Source organism: Dipodomys merriami, unplaced genomic scaffold (genome assembly GCF_024711535.1).
Source record: "Dipodomys merriami isolate MVZ:Mamm:240054 unplaced genomic scaffold, mDipMer1.0.p SCAF_3, whole genome shotgun sequence".
In the NCBI taxonomy this organism is placed as follows: domain Eukaryota; kingdom Metazoa; phylum Chordata; class Mammalia; order Rodentia; family Heteromyidae; genus Dipodomys; species Dipodomys merriami.
In genome coordinates this window covers 39,928,651-39,955,974 of record NW_027204492.1, presented here as the reverse complement: position 1 = coordinate 39,955,974, position 27,324 = coordinate 39,928,651, and the positions used below count along the sequence as shown (strand labels likewise).

The 27,324-nt window shown below is 35.4% G+C and overlaps 1 protein-coding gene across 1 annotated transcript in view; it reads left to right on the top strand.

Moving 5' to 3' along the window:
- Il1rapl2 (interleukin 1 receptor accessory protein like 2) overlaps positions 1-16,171 on the top strand; it is a 1,139,514-nt gene extending 1,123,343 nt beyond the window's left edge. The window contains exons 10-11 of the mRNA XM_070038998.1: positions 2,634-2,804; positions 15,258-16,171. Of these exons, the coding sequence (XP_069895099.1) occupies positions 2,634-2,804; positions 15,258-15,955 (869 nt within the window). The 3' untranslated portion in view covers positions 15,956-16,171. The remainder of the gene's footprint in view (positions 1-2,633; positions 2,805-15,257) is intronic.
- The last annotated feature ends 11,153 nt before the right edge of the window (positions 16,172-27,324 follow it).

Sequence of the window (27,324 nt, the reverse complement as noted above, 5' to 3'; positions counted from 1 at the left end):
GTGTTTCTGGGACATCTGACATGGTGGCTTTGAGAGCTCTCTTCCTGCTCTGGCCAACTAGCATCAGCTCTTCACCTTTAGTTCATTTTAAAGGGACATGGCTGAAATGGAAGCAACCATATTCTAAAGAGTGGTATGTGTATAAAATGCTAGGTGATATTTAATATTCACACAGGTTGGATGTTAACATGTCAAAACATTGGTACTCTTGGTTATAACTGATTTGAGATATATAGAGAACTACTTTTCTAAGAGGAAGTTACTGTATCATTGAACTAATATCAGGATATAAGTAGATAAGGATAGGACCAAGAAAAGGAGTTTAAGCATTGTTGGAGGGCAAATACTTTAGACAGGATGAGCAATAGGGTAAGAGTCTAGAATATCTGAGAAGATCACAGAGTTAGTAGCCATTGGAGATAGCTAAGCTAATAAAAGATGCTCACCAAATCATTGCTGAGTGAATTAATATACAAATAGTTGATGCTCTCAAGAAGTGTCTTGTCTGACATGGAGTCTGAGGCAGGAACAATAGCCACCAAGAACAATGAAATGTATTCTGCTCATAGAAAGAGAGCTGTTTGTCCTTTGGCCTATTTTATTCTTCCAGCTGTGAATCATCGACAGCTCTTAGTCCCAGGTGAGTAATTATAGCTGGAGAAAGTCAAGGGCCTGCAGGTGCATCCTGCTCTTGATTGGAATAGGGCAGAAGTGCTAGGATTACCAGGAGGTTATTACATTAGCATTGCTTACGAACCCCCTTACTTCCAAGTGGAGTTTTATATACAAAAGTGGAATGTGAACAATCTGCAAGCCAAATGATCTCCTGAATGATCCAGACAGTCCTTCCCATGAATCTCTTTCAAGGCAACCAAGAAACAGCAAGGTTTATGGAAGCCTTTTGCATATGGCATTATGAGGAGTAAGTAGTATGCTGTCTTCCTTGTTTCAAATACCATCTTATCATACAGAATTCTTTGTGTGTGTGTATGATCAGGGATATAGTTTTATTTGAATTAGAAGACAAAAACTACTTGAGCGAATTCTAGTCAGGGGATCTCACCTACTCCTATAGTTATGCATCTATACCTTGTATGTCTATAGTTTACACCTCCTTGGGCAAGTAGAACAAAATCATTCATGATATAGGGGAGTGAGCAACAGTTTAATTCTCTAAATTAAGTTTTATTTATATCCTAATCAGATCTGTTTTGATAGAAAAAATTGATGTGTTTTAGTAACAAGCCCTGACATCCGAATCTTTCAAAAAGGATTATTCGCAATCATTTGTACTTCTACATGAACATAACCTTATGAAAGTAACATATGAGTATTTTTTAAAGAAGGAGGTTGAATAACAATATATCACAAATATAAATGAGAGAAGCATGGAGAAACTCAACAAAAGCTGATGATCAATTGGGGATGGGGAAGGACTGGGTGGGTGGAGACAAGCAGGAGGTGCTGGCAGGGAGGATGAAGGATGTTGAATACTGTCAAAATGGATCATTAGCAACTATGAAATGCAACAAGGAAAGTTTTTGGGGATTCTATTTAATAGAGGAAGGACAGGGAGTGTGATAGAGGGGGTGAAATTGATTAGAATACAGTTTAAACATGTATGCAGTTGTAACAGTGAAATTCCCCCATACAACTAATATAAGCCAATTAGCAAACTAAAAAGAGAGAAAATTAAATAAGATAAATAATAATAATTTTCAATAAATAAGAGGACTGTTGAAAATGCTACTATAATTTTTTTCTGCTGCATCCCTTCTAAAACCTAAGGACTAATACCTTAAGTAGCTTTATTCACTAATATTTGGTAGAAAAAATGTATGCACACAGGCACATTTTAGAGACTGGCTCTGAGCCAATATACCAAAAGAGGAAAAAAATACACTACACTCGCAAAGTACAGTTAACTCCCTGACTAAATGTGTGAAGGGAAAACCTAATTTGGTAGTATTGGAAGGATGTATATTTTGAAACAAAGGCTTCTTTGGGAGCTTGTGTCAAATTAGTTGGCCATGGATTGAACCAGTACAGGCAATGTACTTGTATTAAGCCCAGCTGCTGTCCCTAATATTTAGTAATGAAGTGCTTTTTGTATATGACGATGACGACACTAACCAACTGGAAGTATGGCATGTGCTGTGAGTAGTGTCTCCAGGAGTGAAGTTGGATTATTTCAATCTTCCACACTCTGAGCCCAGCCCACTTTGGATCTCATACACATGTTTGTGAAAACAAGGTATAGTCTGTGACCAAGCTACCAAGCTAAGCCAACTGGCTCATAAAGGGTCAGATCCATGATTTTGGTATATTTAGACACACTGAGTTAATCATTTGCACACATCCACAAACATCATAAATGTGTAGACTCCCTCAAAGTCACAAATCATAATTCTGTGTTTTATTCTGTCTTATTGTAAGTGGCCAATTGCATAAGCATTTCAGTGTATATCATATGAATTATTTATGTTAAAATGGACTATATTTTCTATTACATAGCATGTGACATACTTTTTCCAATTATTAAAGACAGTGACTATAGAGCCGATTCCAGCCTATAAATAATTATAGACCTTTAATATTGCTAAATTTCCAATTCTTTGTTGTTCTCCTTTAAGACAACAAGGAATATGATGCTTATCTTTCATACACAAAAGTGGAACAAGATACTTTAGACTGTGACAATCCTGAAGAAGAGCAGTTTGCTCTTGAAATACTGCCAGATGTCCTGGAAAAGCATTATGGATATAAACTCTTCATTCCAGAAAGAGACCTGATTCCAAGTGGAAGTAAGTACTTTCAAATTTTCTGTTTCTTTTAGCAACTTCTATGGCTGTTTCAAGCATCAGAGCCAAGTATTTAGAGAACTCTTTCTCACAGATTTTTTAATTCAAATTTCTCAATTGCATGTATTCTGACTTTAGTACATCTGAACCTTGAAGACATTGAAATGAACATTGAACTTTTTGAAGACATTCTCACACTTTATTTGTGGTCTTTAAATTGTAATTTAAGGTTAGTTTTTATTATATTGCCTTAGTGTCCTGAGAAAACCATGACCCTTTAATTTTTTAAAAAAAATGTCTCTAGGTGCTAATGGCCCAAGCCTGAGTAATCCTAGCTACTCAGGAGGCTGATATCCGAGGATCACAGTTTGAAGCCAGCACAAGCAGAAAAGTTTATGAGACTTTTACCTCCAATTAACCACATAAAGGCCAGAACTAGAGTTGTGGCTCAAATGGTAGAGAGCTAGCCCTGAGTTCAAGCTCCAGGAGAGATACCATAAAAAAATAAGTCTTCAAAAATCAGTGTATATGGGCTGGGAATGTGGCTTAGTGGTAGAGTGCTTGCCTAGCATGCATGAAGTCCTGGGTTCGATTCCTCAGTACCACATAAACTGAAAAAGCCATAAGTGGCACTGTGGCTCAAATGGTACAGTAGAGTGCTAGCCTTGAACACAGAGAAGCTCAAGGACAGTGTCCAGGCCCTGGATTCAAGTCCCAGGACTGGCAAAAAAATACCAATGTGTTTCAGTTCCAGAGTTAGTCACCTGTCACTGTACCTACATATACCTACTCTCATTTCACTTGTAATTTTTAATCTTTACCAGTCACCTTTGTTGGTATTATGCATTGTCAGTCATTCACAAATCTATGGAAAATCCACCTACATAGGTATATGAGTTAAATGCATTATACTGATAATCTGACTTGTGGAAATGTGGAACTACTTAAAATAATAAAAATACATTTTAAAAAGGTATATGAGACCACTGGCTACAGCACTTTCAGAATAAGTTCAGCTTCAAGGCAAAATATGTCCTTTATTTTTGCTAAAAATGAGTACTTTGTTCAGAATATATATGTGGTAAAGTAAAAGGACCATATTTGAGCTTAAGATCTTTGCCCTCAAAGTTTTTTTTAATGTCTGAGGGAAAACAAAAGTGTTAATATTAATTTGCATGTATGTCTGTTACTATCTTTGAGAGGGTAAGATTGAACTCTTTCTTTAATTTTTATTTTTTTTGTTTTTTTAAATTTTTATTTATTTTTTATTGTGAAAATACTGTACAAAGGGGTTACAATTACATGGGCAAGATAATGAGTACATTTCTTATCAAGCATTGTACAGTTTGTATCATGTTCATTTAAACACACATAGAAATTACAAAATAAAAAGCTTGTATTTTCAGCACTTGAAAATATATTATAATTTTACATATATTATGCTCTTTAATATTTACAATTACCTGGAAAGAGAGAGAGAATGAGAGAGAGAGAAAGAGAGTGATATCAGACATATATTTCCTTCTCTTAAACTCTTAAAGATGAGAAAACAAAGGCTCACTGAGGTCCAAGATGAGATGAGTGGTAAATGGCAGAGTTAGGAGTAAAACTTAGGTCTGTTTAATGTTAATTCTCATTCTGCTAGATCGTAATCAATTGGTAATGCTTACTCAGAATGTCAGCAGTCTACCATAGTCATTAAGATGACAGAAGACAAATGGGAACAACTGAGATTTGGGTTTTAATTATTTTTCCTAGAGAATATATATACATATATATAGTTTATGTGTGCATATTGGTATATATGTTTAAATGTGTGTGGAAACGATCAAAATAAACTATATTTACTGATCCATTACAATGCTACAATGTGAGAAGTCTCCAAGTTTCCCCACCATGGTTTTTACTGGTTTCTCCTTGTAATTTTCCTCATTTTCATGACACAAAATACCATTCTATATTGATTTGTTTCCCAAGGTTCATCCTGATGTCTCAAAGTCATTTAATTATACTGTTTTCCTCCCAAATGCAGTGTTCCTTTCATCTTTCCCATTGTTAATTTCACCATCCTGGTAGAAAACATAATTACCTTACTGTTGCAATGCAGATTATCTCTCTACTTTCTTTATCTTTCCTCCCATCCATCTAACCATTTTAATATCATGAATACATCCTTGTCACACCCTTACTCAATCTACTCTGTTATTTCTTAGAATATAAAACTATAACCCTAATCTAAACATCATTATAATCTGTTGCCCACCCACATTTTCTCCTAAATTTGTTTCCTACTATTTTCTCTACTCAGAGCTTCTACTTTAACAAAAATGTACCTTTGATATATATTATTTGCTCTTCATGCTTTTGTTCATGGAACTCCTCTGTCTTTGAAAATCTATTTATCCTTCTCCTGTTATCATTTTTGGGAAAACTCCACAATAATTTCTCAGGCTCTAGAGTTTGTGGTGTATAATTATTTGCTTGGCTATAAAAATTTCTGCTCCTGTGACATGTTGTGTTATTCTATAACCTCCTGTAACTTTCCATCTATTTATATCTTCCCTAGTCAGCCAGATTATAAGCTGCATGAGGGTAGGTCCTGTTTCTCATTTGTCTTCATACTCCACCATCATCTTCCAGAAGACCTAAGTTCATTAGTATTTCAGAGACGTGTATTGATTTTGTTTCAGTAGAGCTAGTTAAGAGAAGAGGAAGTGATGAGAATGAAATAAACAAAGGTGTCAATTTTATGTGATGCATTTGAAAGGCACTCTTTTCAATGGGGTCAATGTAAGGTAGGCACGATCTTTATACTGAAAGGAAAATGTGTATAATTTATAAGAATAATGTCAATACTTACAAACATATAGGTATACATTTTATTTTTAGAGATGAGAAAAACAAATATAAGAAATTAATTACTGATGAAAATTTTAAATGCATTTCTATTTTTACCTAATTCATTACATTGCTATATAGTTTTATGTTTTTACTAATAGCATCTTGTTAAATATGGGAATTCATCAAAATCCATTTTTCAAATGAGAATATCCTAAATCATCTTAAAGTAGTAGGTATATCATTAACTAAGTAAAATCAATATTATACATGAAATCATCTTCAATATGACTCGGTATAGTACTGCTCTTCTGCATTATAGTCCATAAATTTTAGCAGCACAATAAACACCCTCTATGAAGTCCAACAAGTTACTGAAAAATATAGACATTCATGTCTGAAAATTTCAACATAATTGACCTTCTTCTGAAATAAGAAACAGTTTTACACCATTATGCACAGGAGAAAGGGAAGTACAAATTGCATGGAACACAGATGATCCACTTGAGACTCAGTGATGGCCACTGTTTACAACATAATAAAATAGATACTGTGAATGAGTGAGAACAAGACTGGGTGAGCAGGAGAATAAGAAAGATGAATTTGCTTTAAAATTCACTATCATTTATGTGTACTATAGACAGCTGAAAATCCTCCTTGACCATGGAGTACAAAGCTTACACAAACTGCAAAATTTTCTAGCTCCAAGCTATATATTTTATTAAACATGACAATACATTGCATAAGAGATGCTAGGTAGGATTCACCTACTTTACCTAGGCAATTATTTTTTAAATAGTCCCATATAAATCTCACAAAATGATATCATCAAGATGGGCAGATATTTGGTAGTTCATGCAAGGTAATTTTAATATATTTTCAGATTGTACATCTATCAGCCTGAGTAGGGACTTGATCTTGGGTATTTAGTGGCACACAAGAAGACTTTTACAGTAAGCCATTTGGGACAACTATGTAGTTTTTAGATGCAACCACTGGAGGGTGTTTGATTTTAATCCTTCCTTCCTGAACGAGGAAATTCATGTTCTCTGAATTCCGATTTGCGAGTGTAACCTGCAGAGGTTCTTAAAAAGGCCCTTTGACAATTTTTCTTTTCCATCAACATTTCAGAGCTAGCTGAGCAGTCACCATGTCACGATTAATGAGTTTTTCCTTGGCATTTTTAGCACACTTTCAGGAAGTCGATGAAGTATATGAATAATATACTTGATTTACACATGAATGACAGAGTAGAACATTTTGGACTTGGTGTATGTATGTTCTTAAAGAAGCTTCTGTGGTCTGTATTTGCAGCCATTGGTACAGATTTAACAGGTTATGTTATATAAATATAGACACATTCCTATGGGGGAGGGGAAAAGCCTAGCTACAATATTATGAACTGTGTTTCTCCCTCACATCTCATTTAAAATTGTTGACCTATGAGTACTCCTTCTTTCAAAAATTAAGGCCCTTGGAGGCTTATAAAAACAGACTACCTGAAACCATTCTTCATCTACAACAATAACTTTATATGAATCAAATGAACAAAGTGTTTGGCACAAATCCACTTACATTTAATGTCTTTACTTTTCATGTATCTTCAGTTGCCTTTGTATCTCTGTCATGGTATAACCACTGAAAAGTCTCAACACTGTTAAAGTTTCAAAATTATCGTGGTATGGGTCCTTATGCACTTAACACGAAAGAACTTTCCAATGCACAGTTTCAAAAGTTCATGAGAATATTTTGTCTCTCTCTCCATATGTGTCTCTCAGCGTCTGTATTTCTCTGGCTCTATCACTCTTGCTCTCTCTCTCTTGTTCTTGTTCTCAGAAAGCTTAAACACAAATATATCATTTTCCACGATGAGCTGGGGTTGTCTGTACCTTTCCCACACACCCCATTAAGAAATGTTGTTCTTTGGCTATTACAAACTAGCAGAGATTGAAAAATTTGACGCACAGATTTTTCCTAAATGCCCAAACTGAGTCTTCAGATCTGGACATTATTTTCCTGGCAGGGACTACCTTTCCATTCTTGAGCCCTGCGGTCAGGATCTTCCTTATGTTTTCTCAGGTTGGGTGCCTAAATGTGGCAAGAATTCTTACTTTCCAGTAAAAAAAAATGGCTATTTCTTCCCAGACTAGAAACATCTGTCCCTGAGAACAGTTAAAGCAACTTTGTTGCCAACAGGCATCTGAATGTCAGAAGTGACAGGCAACCAAAAGAAAGCCAGATAGAAAACACCCTACTCAAACTGCCTAGAGACACAAACTTGAGAAGTAGAGATTTTCTCACCCGTGCAGCTGCTGGGTTTTGTGGTATAAAGTACTCAACACAGAGCACATTGTGTTCATGGGGACTTGTGGATCCTTGAGGAATGAACAGATGTGCTCTGAAGCTGACATGTGACCAACAGAACCCAGCTGTGCAATTGAGATCCTGAGATTGGGGACATTTTTGGATGAGTACCATTTAGGCTCTGGGACCTATCTTATCTCAGTGTTTCTGTAGAGATTTTAAAATATAAAAAATATAAAAGTTATTGGTTTGTGCCCAGGACCCCTGGTCAGACAGGGAAAAAAAAACAGCATTCAAAGTCTAAAAAGTGTAAAGAACTCAATCCTGTAGTTTTTGTTTATTTTTATGAGAAAGTAAGTAAAATGCTTCAACATGCATGCATGATATTTATTATGAATTATAATTTGAGCCAGTTCTAGCTGAAGCTTTAGATGAAAGTATGTCCAAGTGGAATGAGGAAGAAAAAATCCTTCACAGGCATTTACCTCAATTTTCCCTTCTCATTGGAAAGCTTAGGGAGTCATCATTCTTCATGTGAGTTATTCCTGCAAAACTGTACCAGAGAAAGACCTGTTATCATGTGTATATTTTATTAATTATACCTATTGAAATTATATCTATTAATTGGCCTCAGGTATCAAAATTGTGTTTCCATACTCAATATTCCATGTATTTCTTTCACTCAAGAATCCTAGGAGTGCCAGGTGCTGGTGGCGCATGCCTGTAATCCTAGCTACTCAGGAGGCTGAGATCTGAAGATCACAGTTCAAAGCCAACCCGGGAAGGAAAGTCCCTGAGACTCTTATCTCCAATAAACCACTAGAAAACTGGAAGTGGTGCTGTGGCTCAAGTGGTAGAGTGCTCGCCTTGAGCTGAAGAGCTGAGGGACAGCACCCAAGCCCAGAGTTCAAACTCCACGACTGACAAAAAAAAAGAATCCTAGGATTCCTTCACTAATTTAAGGGGAAAATTAAAATATCTAATCACATTCTCGCATTTGTTTGACTTTCTTCACTAGTATAATCTCATACTTCTTTAATGCTTAGTACTAGTCATGCAATAGTGCTGACAATGAAATGACAAATGACTGGAGAATACATCTGGTGTCAGATGATCCCTAGTCCACTGCTGAAGTGAGGCATGCAAAAAAAATGTTGTACATGGATCTGTAAGTATTCATTGCCAATATTTCCTCTAATAGCTGAATAGTTTGGAAACTATTCAAGTAAGTTGTCCCTAGGGAGTAATAAAATCCTTTTCCAGGCAATCTAATGTCTGTGACCTAAAAAGTGTGAGGCAGAGGTGACATGCACAACCAAGGAAATTTAACACATTGTGTGAAATTTACTTATGTGGAATAAAATCAGATATATTGACCATCTCCTTTATTTTAGAAACAAGAGAAATGGAAACAACTCTAATCTTTCAAAAGTTTACTAACCTAAATGGACAAGTTTTTTCATTGAATCTTGTGATAGAGGTTAAAATCAACTGTGAAGAGTTTTAATTTGGAAATCTGGGACTCAAAGATAAACCATTTAATTTTTTTTAAAAGTCCTTAGAACAGATAAGATTTAAGATAAAAATATTGAAAGAAACACTGAAAAGACTCTCCAAGTTGCCAGTAGCTTTGTGTCATATTCAAGTAAGATTGTGCTAAGGAAAATTAATTTCCTGTACATAATTCTAATGTTTGGGAGGAAGACAGAAAAGAGAACAGGGAATACAGTTTACCAGTCACTTTCTTTACTACTCTCCACTTTCTCATTCTCCCATCATTCACTTTCATCTCTGTGAAGGGATAAAAGTGAAGAGAAAGAGAGAAGATATGGATTCCGTACAGTCTGTGCTCACTCACCCATGGATGAAAAGCCAGAGCAAAAGTAATGGACTAATTACCAGAAAAACAACCTCCAAAACAAAAGGTGTTAAGAAATAAAGTGCCTGGACACACAAGATGTCAGAAAGTCCATACTGACTTGATCAATCTTCTGCTCAAAGTTAAACAGAATGCTTATACAAAAGAAATCAAAACTAATACTGAAGAAATTTAGTACAATACAGCTAATTTTTCATAAAATACCTAAGTAAGGACTTAGGAGAGGCTGCAAAAGAGATGTTTGTAAAGCAAGTAATATCACACACATAGAACAACCCCTACTTATAAAACTCATAGATAAATAAAAATTGGAAAACTTTGCGCTTTGTGACAACAACATAGAGAATTTTAGAATCATATTAATATCATCAAAGATAGTTAATCTATAATACTTCTAATAAGTTAGTCTTTATAAGCATCATTTAAAATCTGAGTAGTATAAGGCTGGATAATTTTCCATAAATATATGATGAAAACACATTTCTTTTTGATATATGGGAAACCGATATAGATTTAATTTTTTAGTTTTCAAATATTAAGCTATGTGTTTATAAATATCATTGTTGAAATAGCTAATATTCTGCATAATTTACTGGAATTTACTGTTTTGTGTACCCTCTCTCACTCCAACAATGTTTGTTTTTAATTAATGGCTGCCTTATATAGCTATGAGTTTAAACACATCAAGCTACTATTTGAATCTACCAAAGTAACAAAGTATACCATAGTCTACATGCTACATATTTGTCTTTTAACATATACATATGTATATGTATGATAACATATATGTATGATAACAACACTGATATAAGTGGAAATATCAACAAAGTGTTAATTTGTTTTAGAAATCAGATGGTTAGTAAGCAGTAGCTAGGGCACAAAGAAATTCATTAATATAGATTTTTTTTTCTTCCCTGTCCTTCTACCAACCTTAGAATGACAAGAAATCCTGTATGCATCATATTAGGAGCTCTTTCTTGGACCTTTCATTCTTTTGGTTTCTATTTTGTCTCCATTTCCTCCTTCATTTTACCTTTTTGTTTGCTAAGATGTGGTATAATTCATTTCCAAGTAACTTTTCTAAATCAAATTCTGCTTTGTTAAATACAGAACAATCTTGCGTTATACAAATGCTTCCTGATAAAAAGTTTGAAACCAGATTTTCTTTGTTTTTAATAAGATTTTAGGTAGTCAATTAATTTATTTCCCAGAAATACTGAGAGTACTGCCATAAGTTTTCTTCAGTTCCTTAATAAATGTACATCCCAAGGAGAGTGTTCTGACTATGCATTTTTTCTGAGAATATCTTCCTAACTCTCCATCTACTCACAGTATTGACAAGTGGAGAAGTTTCTTTGCACATGAATATATGATATGAAAAATTAATGTATACTAAACAGAGCCTCTTATAAAATTAAAATAAGGGAGATTCTTCAGATATAGGCTTTATGTCATATCTGATCATCTGCTTTGGTTGCACAGATTTCTCTAGAGAAACAGAAGGCTGGCAGATACAACCACCTTTGGTCTTTTCTTGCATGAGAAATAACTTAAACCAAAATCTGTGAAAACATGACTTAATGGCTTTTTCCTGAAGGGACTTTACAGATGTTTTGTGTGAAAAATGTCTTTTAAAGGGTTCTTGTGACTAAGTCACTGGATTTGCTTAAATAAGTTAAAACAAGACAGTGAATATTCATATGTGCTGTAGACTTAGGGATTTTTTTAAATGCTTCTTTATTATCTCTTTGTGGTAAGAAGCTTTTTAAAAAGGTTTCTGAAGGTTTCTAACATGTCTCCCACAAAACCACAGTCCTACTAGAGCAAACCCCACTGCCTGTCAGAGCTACACTATGGACAGCAATGTCTTAACTTGATACCTGTTTCTACTTAGTTTAATTGGAACTTTTCCAACGTAACCACCCTGCTTGGTCTCTAATTCAAGGGTGGCAAGTCATCTCTGTAAAGGTCCAGATAGTAAATATTTTAGGGTTTGTGGGTCACATATGGTCTCCGTTGCATCATATTCTTCTTATTCATCATCTTTTAAAAAAACAACACTTTAAAAATATAAAAAATAATGGTCCGTACAAAATTAATGGGTCAGGTCTCAATTCACTGTCAATAGATTACAGGCATGCCCCAAAGGTGCATTTTGGGCAATTGCTCATATAACTGACCAACAATTATTTAGCTAAAGATTAGCAATTAAAAATATGAACACTATCTGTTTTGTTTCTTCTTCATTTACTTATATTTTCATAAAAATGTGTTCTTTTGCTCAATAAAAAGAAAGACAAAGACAAGAAAGGAGAGGGAAGGAGGAGGGAAGAGTCAGAAAAGGAAAAGAAAGGGAGTAAGGACAAAAGCAAAAAGATTGGTAAAGGGAAAAAGGAGAGAAGAAAAATGAAAAGGAAAAAGCAAAAGGTAGAGAGAAGGAAAGGAGGGGAAATATATTTTAAAAAATAGAGAGTGAGAGCCAGCATATGGGAGCAAAGGCACAGTCTCCTTCTTTTCCTTAGAGCCAGGCAGCTCTTAGAAGAACCTCCCCAGCTGCTTTCAAACATTGAGGTTGTTGCCCAACCACTGAACACCATCCCAAGAAGTGAAATGTGGGCTTCACATCTGAAAACTTCCACTTGGTTTTTTACCAAGTGAAATGGAACACGAAATTCAGGGCCTAAGCAAATGGCTTGTGTTTACTTTGGGACACTTGGGCTATTTCTACCCAGGGAAATTTTTGATGTACTGACTGACTGACTCCAGTGCGTATGATTAATGTATATGTAGGGTAAACCAGGATTATTCTAAACTTTTTTTTTCTACAGCAGGTTTTCAGCTGGAATTATCTGGATGGTTGCCTTAGCTCTCCACTGGTTTTGCCAGGATAAGCACAGCCAATGTAGTATGCAGGAGACAGGGACCACTCCCTTGCTCCAAGGTTCCCTTCAACACCCACACCCTGTGCAGCTGAGTATAGTGGGATCTGTCCTTCTTGGGACAAATGTAAATTTGGACTTATGAGCCTCTAAGAAGCCCCAGAAGCTCTAAATGTTGCATTCTATCAAATGGAAAAATATAATAAATGGCTGAATTGGTAGAATAATACTAATGGAACACCTATTCTGTTCCCTACTGCATCTCCAAAAGCAGCTAGCAAAGCCAATGCCCTAGCCCATGGATAGCTCAATTAAATTAATTTATGTGTGTGTGTGTGTGTGTGTGTGTGTGTGTGTGTGTGTGTGTGTGTGTGTGCGTGTGTGTGCACGCACACACGCATGCACATGTGTGTGGGTAACTTCTTGTATGATTGTGGACATTTAAGTTGTAATATCTTCTTTAGGTCGGTAAAGCCATGTTTTAAAACATACTTAAAATAAATTTAGACTACATTCTAACACATAGAAATAGTATTGATCTCAGATGTATATTTTATGTGATTGCTGACAAAGTTTGCACAGCACTTTTTGAAATTAGATAATATGTTGAAATTAATGAGAGATGGAAACTAGTCAAAGTAACTGTTGGTAAATTGTTTTGTAGAGATAATTTCTATGAAATTAACTATTAACTCTTCATTCTTCTGCAGAAACTGTACTCTCATAGATCCCTACAGTAATAGTGTGATGCTGGGGTTTGTATTTGTTTGGTTTTATTTTGTTTTGGAGAAAAGGTGAAAAAGAAAATGGGAAAGATGTATGATAGTTTATTTTACTGTATCTTACAGATCCAACTTCTAATGATGAAGCTTCCCATATAACTTCTTTCTTTTTGGAAGCAGAAAGAAAGGAAGAAATTGAAGAGTCAGAGCTGTTACATTGAGATAGTATTTTTCCATTCTATTGAATCTTCCTACCTTTCCTTCTACTCTGTTTCACCAGTTCTCTCAGTAATCAAAACAGAATGATAATTTCCCACTTCTACCCTTGTAGTGATTTGTGTTTTGTGTTGTTTTGTTTTTGCAGATTTCACCGCTGATTTTTTTCCCTTGAATACGTAATCTCTAAAATAAAATACTTAAAATACTTAAGAGGTTCCACCCCAACTTTGCAACTGCATTATTCCCTCAGATACAGCCAATGGAACTACTGCATGATAAAGTCCTGAAATGTATTAAGTCAAAACAAAACAGTTTTAATTGGCCAATTCTGTGTATACCTCTAAATAGTTTCTTGTTTGTGTAGGGTGTATAGAAACTTCTGCTCATTTTTAAAAATGTTTTCTTATTGGCAAGTGATAGAAATAAAACGCTGGAAATGAGAGACCATCTGTAAAGGAAATTTCTCTTTTCACGTGGCTTCTATGTGGCTGTTTGGTGTCCCCACATTATGTATTGAAAGTAGCATCATCTTGAGCACATTCGCAGTGACAAATGTTCCTATGCTTCTGTAAGCATGGCTTCTGCTAGAGGGCACTGTACATTAGACAAGGCCTTATACTCTACTTAGTAAAGACAGCTTTTTGGTGCAGCACCTGTGTCCAAGTCTCCATTTGTTAACACATGTGTGCGTTTCCCTTTTGGGAAAATAAGACTTTGGGAAACATGCTGGCATAAAAGATTATGCCATGGTATAAACTATTCTAGGTGTAGTGGAATGATTTTCTACCATGAAGCAAGTCATGACATATGTACATCACTTTCAAATTTGCTCCACAAAGGAGAGCAAAGACTATTTCTCCATTTATATGCTCCTCCTCATCTATCATTTATTCTACACCATCTCTCACATCAAACTCTATCCTTCCTTCTTTGTAACAATATGCTAAACCCAATTCAACTGGTGAGCACACACCACTTCACCACCTTTGGGGTTGAAGGGCATACTAGAGGACCTCACGTGACAAATGACATATTCTGGAAAACAAGGTGGATGATTCTACAAGCAGCTTTCCACTACTCTAAAGCACAATTCCCTCTCCTGTGGTTAGTATACATAGCTGTCCTATTTGTTGTGCAGTTGGCAAATTGGCTGCTGTATGCACAATTACTATTTAGCAATCAAAACTTAATATTGATAAAAAAAGAAAAAAGGAGGAAAAACGAAGTAAATTGTAGCAACTTTGCACTTATTATTAGGTACTAATCCTATTCTCATTGACCCATTGATTGCTTATGCCCTTAGAGTACTAGCATGGAAGGCTGCCTTGAGTTAAGAGATTAGGTAAACAAAACTCACACCTAAGTTCTGAAGAAGATGGAATTTATATTAGGCAACTGAACACTGTAAGTAATGATATGGGGGAAAGAAAATAAATATTTAAGCAGTTGTTTCAAATTTTTCTAATTTTGGAGGAAAATGTCTTTCTGAATATGCAAAGCAAATGTGATGGACTTTATTGAAAGACTGGATCTCTGCACTACTAGATTGCAAACCTGTGCTTTAAAGACTGGCAATGTCTTTGTTTTACTCTTTCTCTCTTTCTGTGATTTATAGCATACATTGAAGATCTCACAAGATGTGTTGAGCAAAGCAGAAGACTTATTATCGTGCTAACTCCAGACTATATTCTCAGACGGGGATGGAGTATTTTCGAACTGGAAAGCAGACTCCATAATATGCTAGTCAGTGGTGAAATCAAAGTGATTTTGATTGAGTGTACAGAGTTAAAAGGAAAGGTGAATTGCCAGGAAGTTGAATCACTAAAACGCAGCATCAAACTTCTGTCCCTGATCAAGTGGAAGGGACCCAAAAGCAGCAAATTAAATTCAAAATTTTGGAAGCACTTAGTATATGAAATGCCCATCAAGAGAAAAGACATGCTATCTCGGTGCCATGTTCTGGATTCTGCAGAACAAGGACTTTTTGGAGAACTTCAGCCTATACCCTCTATTGCTATGACCAGTACCTCAGCCACTCTGACATCACCTCCAGCCGATCTCCCTGATTTCCACCATTCAGATTCAATGCAAATGAGGCATTGTTGCAGAGGTTATAAACACAATATAGCAACCACCACCTTGCCAGTTCCTTCCTTAGCCAACCACCACACTTACTGCAATTTGCCTCTGACACTACTCAATGGACAGCTCCCCCTTAATAATGCCCCCAAGGATATTGAGGAACTTCCTAGGAACAATTCCCTGCTTCCTTTATCATCTAAAGAGCTTAGCTTTACCAGTGATATTTGGTAGTAGAAAAAAAACAACAGAATTCCTTTGAACAGTTATATGAGCATACTTAACTTCTGCCATATTAAATATGAAAAACCTAAAAACATTGAGGTGCTGAAAAGTGGAAGATAAAGGCACAAGAATCATTTTTGTACCTAAATACTTTTGTTTACATTTCCAGAATAGTGGACAGGGTGGGTGGGGGAAAGGACTTGCTTTTGTAGTGTGGGACCTTGTTCCAATGTATAGTTTTGATTTTGTCCTGAAAAATTTTAATTCTGTTTTAAAGCAAGTTTTTATGATGCCACATAGACTACAGTTTGGGTGACCTAATTTCCCCCATACCTTTAAAAACTCTAACATTTACATAGTATTCTAAATAACAAAATCTTCAAGACTTTATCAAATAAACTTCTGACCTAAGTTTAAGTGGAAAAGAGAAGATCTATAAAGTAACAACAATCATGAGTTATAAAGGAAAAATGGTTGGGGCACTCCCATCAGAAGATGGCTAGTAAAGGAAAATCAGTTGAAGGAAAAAATGTGATAGAAACATTTAGAAATTCTTCAACATAATGGACAACTTCTTTAGAATAAATCAGCAGCTCATAATGACAGCTTTTATATTTATTTAGGCAAGCAAATCTTCTATAGACAAATTAGTAGGTAGTAAGTAGACAAAATGCATTTTGAAACAAATGAATAGATAGGTTGTACATTCTTTTAGGTTGACTTTTCAATTGAGCCTTATGGCTTTGTGGCTTATTTCAAAAATTTTACAAGTGAAAAGGAATCTTAAACTGCACATTTGATTGTTTTCTAAGAAATTCACATTGAATATTTTGTTTCAATCTCTTGACCTACTCTAAGCTTTATATGTGAAGAGGTGAGCATTTTCGTACTTGTTTTTCAGCATCATTGGAGTTTGAATTTAAATATGCATTGACTGCAAGTATCAACAAATGAAAAGAAATAATACAACAATATTCACAGATAAAGTGCTAAATGGTTCGAGTTTACTAGCAGTAGCTCAGCACGTGCAGAGATTCTCTTCTGCAATTTGTAGTTGTGAAATAGACTACTCTGTAAATACACAGTATCTGCTTGGCAATGTGTTCACAAGGCTTCCACAGAAGTATCCCTAATCCCAGTGCTTCAAAGAGTATATTTCATAGACTAAACCTATCTACCCTCATAGAGTGACTGTGACTGCACCACTCCTGAAAATCTCTGTTATAATCTATTTCATATTTGTTGTAAAAACTGTGCCCCCACTGTAGTAGTTATTGTGGAATACTACTTTGTATTATTGCCAGTGAGTCAAATGTGGTGTTCTCTCCACTTAGATACCTGTGAGGGCAATGGATTATCAAGTTTGATTTGGACAGTTTGCAAATGGTTCTGAAATCAAGTTCTTGGACCAATATAAACAAGAACAAATGTACACATTATGTAAAAATTAAGATTTGCCCAACCTGTGTAATTGTGAAACTCAGATGTATAGGTAAGCATTAGATAACATGTTTTATTTCATTTACCCTCTTTTCTATTTCCTGTGATCCATGAGTTTTGTCCAAAATATGTGTATTTCTGTTGAGTATCCATACCCCGCTGTTCCAAAAATGCATTATACACCAACAATGTGAGAAAGTTTAGCAATGATAAATGTTTATTTTATAGTGGGATAATTAGTTGCTCCTTAAAAAAGTCCTGTTCAACACATGTATGTATTTCATAGATGTACTTTTTCCACTGAGAAAGGGGATTTTGCTTCTGTAAAACCTATAGGTATTTCAAGATGAAAATTTATCAATTTTGAACTGTTTTCCAAATGTTATAAAGTTGTACTTATTCTGGTTGTTCTTAAATGCTGTGTGTAATTACTAAATTAATAATCTGCATGAACTGGGTAGTATATGTTTAAGTGGGCAATTGTATATTTTACCATTTTATTTTTTCATAGAAATCTGGATTAATTCAAATAGAATGTTCAGTCGTATTTTTAAACTAATAGTTCTGTATTGAGCATGCCAGTTCTGAAAATATAACATGGGTCTCTCTGCTTCCTTTATTTACAATGATTAAACGTGGGTAGCAATTTGAGTTGGCTGGCCACAATGTGTCCTTTCACTGCTAGTAGGTACTCAAAAACAGAGCATTCACACTTGTGCTGGGGAACTTGACAAGAAACCTTTTCTACCATTTTCAGGAACTAATGTGTACACTATCTATAAAATTTATTTCTAGATGGCAATTTAAAATTTAATTTTCATCAGAGATTTTTAAAAGTTAGAGCCGAAATGAATATCATGAGTATTTAGTCTAGAACATAATGTATACTAACAGTTGCTTTCATGGTAGGATTTTTAAATCTTTACACAGAAATGAATTTTTGGAAATCTAAAAAAAAATATTGTTACAGTTAGTTCACATTCATAGAAAGTTTATTGTTACATAACTGCATGTAAGCATGCATTTTAAAAGTGATTTTTAAGATGAAGCATTCTGAAAATATAAAAATTGATGGTAAAGTCAAGTACTGGTGACTCCCACACTAACTAATCAGGACGCTGAGATCTCAGGATTTCAGTTCAAAGCCAGCCCAGGCAGCAAAGACCAGGAGACTCTTATTTCCAATAAACTAACAAAAAGCCAGAAGTGGAGGTGTGGCTCAGATGTTAGAGTACCAACCTTGATCACAAAATCCAAGTGAGATTGTGAGGCCCTCAGTTCAAGCCACAGTATAGGCGCGTGCGCGCGCACACACACACACACAAATGGTGCAAATAATAACTGCTCAAAAGCAATAGGTGTGTAGGAAATGTAAATTGCATTGAGAAAAAAGGAATGCTTAGAGAAATGGGGGTGTTCATTGGTTTAACTTGGTAAACTATGAGATCTGGTGGGTTTCATAAAGTATGGCCTCCAATCTTCCAATCTAACCTGGATAATTACTGAAAAGAAGTTACCACTCCTCAGTAGGTATTTTGGTTGATGATGAATGATTACATTCTGAGGCTAAAAAGAAGAAATAGAATGCAATGACTGGTATCAACAGAGTTCAGTTATGAAAGAGTAAGTTTATAGAGAAGTTCAAAAGGAGATGGAAATGAGTAATATCCTAAGGATTAATTTTGCAACATGTTGGAAAATGGCAAGCATGAGAAAGAAGAAAATTCTGGCAAGAAAAGAACGAGACTTCTTGACCCAGGCGGTATTTGTAGGGCTTACAAAAGTATGGAACCACAGGTTTAAAGCCTTTACTGTCTTTTGGCATTTTATTTTTAAATAAATTTGCTCTTACCAAGTGTTTTCTAGAAAATTAATGACCAAGGGAAATACCATGAAAACTGTACATATAAATCTTTACACTCCTTATATTCATTTTCCAAGGTGAAGTACTAAACTGATAAAGCAGACCAAAGTTAAAACAAAAATAGTTCCACAGTAATCAATTAAGTTTGAATACTTGCAATTGTTGTTGTTCTTTTATGGGAGAAAATTTAATGGTGGAAATTGGCTCCAATTTCTCTATTACTCATGCATTTTTGTTCTAAGATATCTGATAGGAGGTCATAGTTTCTGATGAATGTATGGAGCAATGTGATAAACAATAATCATTCACTTTAAAATCTTTTGTATCAAACTTCCCTATTTTCTAGAACTGAAATTAGCCACAAACAATTTAAGATTATTTAGCATTCCAGTTAATTACTGGGTAACCAGTGAAATTACCTACACCCATCCAAATATGTTATGCTGAATGCTCATTGCTGTTTTCTCAACTGCATTTTCTCCAGACGATACCAAAGTCAATTATGAGTATTTTTTAAGTTCAAAATTTGTACTGGCCAGTACATAAATTATAACAGAAAAATAGTTTAAAATACTTTTTTTCAATAGCTCACACATCATATGAAGAAAGGGGTATTTGTAAAACATATTCCAGTACAGGAAAATTAATATGTATATGCAGAGTAATAAGTTTAAGGGAGCAATTCAGTGTTGACTTGGAGAGAAGATAAGTTTAAAACAGAGGAAAACAGTAGTAATGGTGGATGGAAATTTCCCAGGTATAGAGAATGCACATGGGAAAACTGAGGGAAGAATGAGAACATTTTATTTACCTGATAGCAAACATGTTTGGCTGGAAAAAAAACCCAGAAATCTGTGTGAGGATATAATAAGAAATAAGGCTTAGTAAAGTGTTGGATCATTCATCTGAAAGCAGGTGCAGGAAGAAATTAAGTAGGGAGAGAAAATGAAGAAAGAGTGACCAGCTAATATACAGTTGTCACAGTCCAAGTGTGAGATGATGAGGGATAGAGTAAGGGGACGACTGATCCTCTCCAAAAAAGACAGATCAGAAGAGGAAAAGCAATAGGCAGTATGTTACAGTATTAAAGAAAATAAAAAAGGCTGGGCACCAGTGGCTCATGCCTTGTAATCTTAGTACTCTGAAATATGAGGATCACAATTTAAAGCCAGACCAGGAAGGAATATCCATGATACTACTCAGAAAAAGCTGGAAGTGGCGCTGTGGCTCAAGTGGTAGATCACTCCTCTTGAGCAAAAAGAAGCTCAGGGACCGTGCCCAAGCCCAGAGTTCAAGCTCCAGGACTAGCAGGGGCCTGGGAAGTAAAATGGGAAAAAGTGTTAATGAAGGCTTCAAGGATACAAAAATCAGTTGTAGCAAAGGAATTATTTCTGGGCTGTTTATCTATCTACTGGATATCTGAACACTATTAGAACAAGAAAAGAGAAGACAGATACTTGGTGAACTTGCTACTTAAGCATCTTGGGAATTGTTTAGGGGAAAGAAATGGTCAGGAGAAGCAAGATGCTTCTGCAAAAATGGCTTAGAAACAAATGAGTTTTACTGAATTGATTGTAATCCCAAATTCACAAAGGACAAAGTTTTTTAGGTGCCATCTTCTGATTCACCTCACATTAGAACAAATAATTATTATCTTGAAACAATGAAGTGACTGAATCTCAGAGAAACAAGCTCCAGGAGGCAGATATTGGTCTTAAGTATAACCAGATATAAAATAAACTGAACAAGGTTCCCAAACAGCAACAAAGTTGTTGAAGTGTGTTACAGAGGTCAGAAGAAGTGCAGAGAGTAGTCCTGTGAAAAGGAAGGAAAAGAATTAGTAATTTAGTAAGGGAACCTAATTTTCACCCAAACTGAAAGTGATTAGTGGATTACCATGCTTTAAATTATGAAGGACTTTTTGTTTTTTTCTTTAAATTTTTTTAATTTAATTTTGTTGTCAAGGTGATGTACAGAGAGGTTACAGTACAGTTACATATGTAAGCTACTAAGTATATTTCTTGTCAAACTTGTTACAAGGCAAGCTCATTCCAGTGTGTTTCTCTACTTTCCTCTAGATCCAAGGAGACCTCTCCCTTTGGCTAGGATATGGGTAAAGGGAAGGAGCATGGAGAGTAACACAGGTTGGCCATAACAGCATTCACATTAAAAAGGAGGGTGGGGGTAAGTGGGTAGGTAGGAAATATAGACAAGTTTTCTGCCCAGAAGGAAAAGAATATGATATTTAATGTGTATAACCTCCTTTACTAAGATGCTGAGCAACTGTTTTCTATAACATCTTGAGATGACACAAAATAAAGGGTGGGAAATTTGGAAGGAAAGCTTTTACTTTGTGAAGCAACAAACACAGAAACAGATGAGTTTCTGAAGATCCATCACCTCATCCCATTCCTTAGCACACACTAGGCAACCATAATCGAGTTGGTCACAGGATTGGTGACCTGCTCTATCTATTTGATGATTAAATGGATACATGCATTTGTAAAGTTTCAAATCCTATGGTCCTTCAAAAATGTAAGATGGATATTTTTTCATTTCTTTTGGCAAACAATTTTATTATTTGCAATTTTACAAAAAGAACGGCAAAAAAGTGTATGAAATTATCTCTCTACATCCTGTCTAGGGCTAGGATTTTAGGATTCTAAATCAATTTGTGGTTGGAGATCAAAGATTTGTAATGATTCCACCAGTCACACAAATCTTTCTTCCTCAGAGTATTCAGACAATTTAGTTCTAAGAGGCCACCCAATATAGTTCACTGCTCCTAACCACATCATCCTTTTTCATAAATACATACTTTACATGCTGACATATTGCCAACAAAAACTTGCCTTCCTCTTTTTGCAAAGGGTACTTTTGTGCCTATAATTATTATATTGGGTGAAGAATAGGGATTAAAGTAACCTACTTTGCTGGGCACAGGGTGTGCCCCACTAGCCACTAGCAGTTCTACCAGTGGATTCACTGTGCAGAAATAGTTATGTTTCTGTCCACAATATATTTGCCAGTGAGCCAATGCATTGAAAGTCTTCGATGTTCTTGACAGAAAAGGGGCGTGAAATGCCTAGGGAAAACGAAAGGAATGCTATCCATTTTTACCCAAGGCAAATCACTTAACATCTCTATTCCTCCATTTCCTCATTTGGAAAATGAGAATGATAATCACACACATAGGATTTTGTGAACAGTGTAAGTTCTTATATGCAAAGTGCTTAAAACAGTAAGTGCTTGGCACAAAATAAGATCTATATAACACTTATTGTACAAAAATGGCATGGGTGGCTAGGTGCCAATAGCTCATGCCTGTAATCCTAGTACTCAGGAAGCTGAGATCTGAGGATCATGGTTCAAAGCCAGCCAAAGCAGGAAAGTCTGTGAGACTCTTAGCTACAATAAACCACTCAGAAAACCAGAAGTGGCACTGTGGCTCAAGAGGTAGAGTGCTAGCTTTGAGCTGAAGAGCTGAGGGACAGTGTCCAGGCCCAGAGTTCAAGCCCCATGACCAACAAAAAAAATGGCATGGGTGATCCACCATCCTCAGGAAATCCATTTTTAACTTTACTTTCCAAGTGGAAGAGATTGGCTCCTAGATTTCTTGCATGAGTGCATGAATGGACCAAAGACCCTCATTTTCCAGACTGCTGGCTGAGGCTTGAGGTACATTCTGTGGCCACTGAACAGATCAGAGCTAACTCCCATACAAGGAACAAGCCTACAGTAACTTTGACCTCATTAGTAATGTGTTCTGAGCTAGACAAAAAACAGAACTCTCAGAACATGGATTATTCAGATTTGCTGTCCATGTTAATCAAAGTCCCCAGATGATTGCTTGATATTCTGCTTCACTTTAGCTAGGTTTACATAAGACCAAAACATCTGGATGAGAAGTGAAAAAATGCAGATGTTTAAGCCTCATGATGGGAAACAGCCAGATGTCTCAAATTTAAATGTGACTTTTCAGTTTTTTATTATAAAAGAAAGAAAAGCCCAAAGAAAACAAAATAAAAGTCTACCATAGTTTATATTTTCTTTACCTATGTAAAATGAAGTTATTTTCTTGTTATAGATGTTTAAAATGCTCAAAAGGTGATCAGGAATGTTTTTGATAATATCACTAGATGAGCTATGTTTCAGGGTGATTTTTTTCTATAATTAAAGAAGTCATGTGGTCCACAAGTGGCATTTGTGAGAGACCATTGCTTTTATAATTATATGTGAGAGACATTATCTTGGAAGTTGACCATTTTGAGCTACCTGGGATTGTATGGCTGGGTGATACTAAGAGAAAAGGAAAATTTGCTAATACAATGCCACAGGAATATTTATTTGCTAAGAAGATCTGACTTCATAAATATGTTATTTAAAATCAAAATTCATGTGGAATATGTGTATCATCAATATCCTATAATATCTTAACTAACTTAAATCATGATATTCTTAAAGAGTTACCACAATCTAGCCTTTGTGATCCCACCAGATTGTTCTACAAGAAAATAACAGATTTACCATATAACATTAATGTACTTATTGACTAATGCCACTTTGGAACTGGAAAAGAACTTCAAGGATATCTATTTCATTTTACATATGGTAAAAAAAAAAAACAAAGTCTTGAAACTGACTTGCTTAAATAACAACTATTGTGGAATACAGAAGCCTATAATCATGAAGCAGTTTATAGGTAAGTTTCAGCAAACATGTGAGAAGGGATAGCAATGAAAAGTAGAAGGAAATCAAAAACTCTCAAAGGCACTGGTCATTCAGGAAATGCAGAGGATGGCAATGGTAGTTACATAAACAATAAGCAGAGGAGTCATGGGAAGCCTAGGACAAGTAAGTATCACTTATGAGTAATTTTGTTAATATATACCACAGTACTTATCACAAATAGCAGTTTTCTGTGATTGCCCATCATCTGCAGTGGTTAAAAATCCTTCTGAATAAGGTTGTTTGGGAACTGGATAAATTCATTTGGCAGATGAAAATCTAAAGGTTTAAGCAATCCCTCCAGGATTCAAGGCGTCCAAGGACTAAGCTCAGGTTTGGAGAGTTGGTTTTGATTATCAGGTAGTGCTCAATTGCACAAGCACATGGCAAGAAAACTACCTTCAGATCAAAGTGAGTCTTTCCAGGTCTCTAGCACTGTCTTTGGCAATGTGTGTGGAGAAAACACAAATCAACTGTTCTCAAATGTTTGAAAAGGCATGGATAAAAATAAATTAGGAAAATATTCTGCACACCTGGGTTTCCCCAAGTAGAACAAAGTATTATTTTTTCCTCAAAGTTGTCTGGTTTTCTCAAAGCATTCACCTATAATGAAGAGAAACCTAAATTAGGAAACATGAGGTTTCTTTGAGTATTTATATCCAAATTTATAATTGTTCATTGATCATGATTATTACATAATCTATTTTTTTCTAACACAGTGGAAATCCACCTGAAAGTAAATATGTGAGTGTTAAAAGAAATATAGAATACCAATATAGAATTCAGAGCTCAGCCATTGCACCATACCCGACCATTTATCATTTCAATTTCAAAACAGTAATGCTGCCAGTGGAAACAGAAAATAAGTTGTCAGCATTTTTCCTCGAGCACGATGGAACCACAAAGCCATAAGACCAGGCAGTAAAATTTGTTTAAAAAGCTCAATGTTTCAAGACCAGCCAGATTATTATGGGAGATATACTGTAAACTGCTCATCTAATTTATTTTGCACTGATGCCAATTCATATGAAATTAGCTTTATTGGTTTGAACGATTTCTTTCTTCCTTTCCTGTTATTTAATGTGAGTAAACCCAGTGCTGAGCCACATTGTGAAGGATGAGGGTCATTGATCTTACTCTTTAATTTTTAATTACAGCCACAACCCAAGGATAATTAAAAATGATGAAGTCAAGGCTTGACATTATTCCTTCATTCATGTATGGTTTTTAACCTTTTTCTCTACTTGTCCACCATCGGATTCCTTTAATCTATTACATAGACCATTGCCATTCGAAAAAGTTCTGAAAAATCATCTAATCTCATTTTAAAGAAGGAAAAACTGAGACTCGAAAACAATATCATTTATTCAATGTCAGAGAACTAGTTAGTAGCACTATTCAGGCTAGAACTCAAGGATCCTGATTGGCCATACTCTATCCATTATCATAATCATGTTGTTAACAATTCACATACCAGATTCCTAAAGTATCACTCATTCATCTACCTTTTTAGGAAAAGAACAGACAGTGTCTCGGCAATTCATGAAACTTTAAATCCTTTCTGACATCATTATATCACATGGATCCATGTCTGAGGTCCTGTTACACCAAACACACTATACACACAAATGAACCATAATCACTTGTGAAAGTGTCTATCCTGTAACCACACCATCTCTTGCAAGGAGATGATAGACTCCTACTATGGGAAATTAACTTGCCCTTAAATATAACCTTCCAAGTCAAAGTAAGTGTGGACATTTTCTAGATACTATGAATTATTATGTAAATTATACTATTCTGATTAAAATGAGTGAACATGAGAGGCACCATTAATACCAACTATAGAGCCAGACTATATACATAAAAATCACATATTTCAATTATTGGACATTTCATTTCTGATATATGATTTAGACTCTCAGTGCCTTAATTTCCCCAGTAGTAAAATAGGGATGCTGGTGGCAAATTAACACATTAAACCTTTAGAAGAGAGCTTTTTCTATATAGTAGGCACTGTCACATGGTTAACTGACACTTAGCTATTTAAGGGAAAAGTTAGCTCAGTAAGTTAATGCCCAACATTGAGAACTGCAGGAACAGTTTAAAAGCATTTTAACCACGAAATGTATGCAAGGAAGAGTGCTGCTAATTACTAGTCATGTCTATTCATTAAGGCTAACCAAGCATATCCTTTACTTGAAAACCTTACCATAATCTTTATATCTACTATTTTATATCAAACAGAATTCTTTATGTTTCAAATTAGAATGTGATTGAGGCATTTCACAAATTCAGCAAATAGATCTGATAACTCCTCCAAGTTAGGGCTGTATGACTGCACTTCAACACTCACTTCTCTCCTCAGATTAAACCAACTCAGGACATTTTTAAGAGAATAGTTTTTCAACCTACCAAGCTCCCCAAGTTTTCCACTCGTAAAGACTCCAACAAGTTTTAAAGGACAAAATAATAAAGATGAAGTTCACCAGGTCAATAAGCCATTGGGTTTTAGGCAATCTCCAGTTAGATTGAGTCAATAGTATGATGTAGCTTAGAAACAACATGCAGCGATAAGATACAGCAATATGAGTAGAATGCCCAGTCCCAGGGAGCAACTCAGCACTAGTCAGATCACATCTGGTAGACTTTGTGCATTTCTGGGCATCCACATTCTAATCAGAAGTTCATCAGTCTTCAGAGATTTAAGAAGAAGATGGTCCAGATGTTAAAGTTTCTCAAATGACAAAAGGGATGATTGAATGAATTGGAAATGTTTTCCTGAAAGAGAAGAAATTTAGCCAGAATGTGACATGGAAGCAAAACTAGACATATTCAGTATAGTCCCAAAGGGAGAAGGAAAATAATAAGTACAACTCATGAGGAAGCAAATTTAGGCTCAGGATCAGAAAGCTCTGTCTAAGGATATAAACTACCTATAAACACAATGTACTTCCTTGCAAAACACTAAACTTTGTCCTTGCAAATCCTTGGGGACTAGAAAAGTACAGAAAGAATTTCTGTGTCAGGTTCAAATAGCTGATATCTAAGAATATTTCCCAATCAGTCCCATGATTAAATCTTCAGATTGTTGAACTATCTAGCTGGATTGGCTTCTAATTGAGTCTCACATTAATGCTAGCCTAATCTTTCTAAATAACTTTTACTGGCCTCTCCCTCTCCTTTTTGTCTTCTTTCCTATCCCCTCATCTCATCTTTCCTCCCTTTCTCACCTTGTCTTTTCTTCACATGCACAAACACATACATGCATACATACTTTATACATAACTGCATTAGGTTGAAATCTCTTTTCTGACTTTGCAACTGGTACTACCTGAAATTCTCC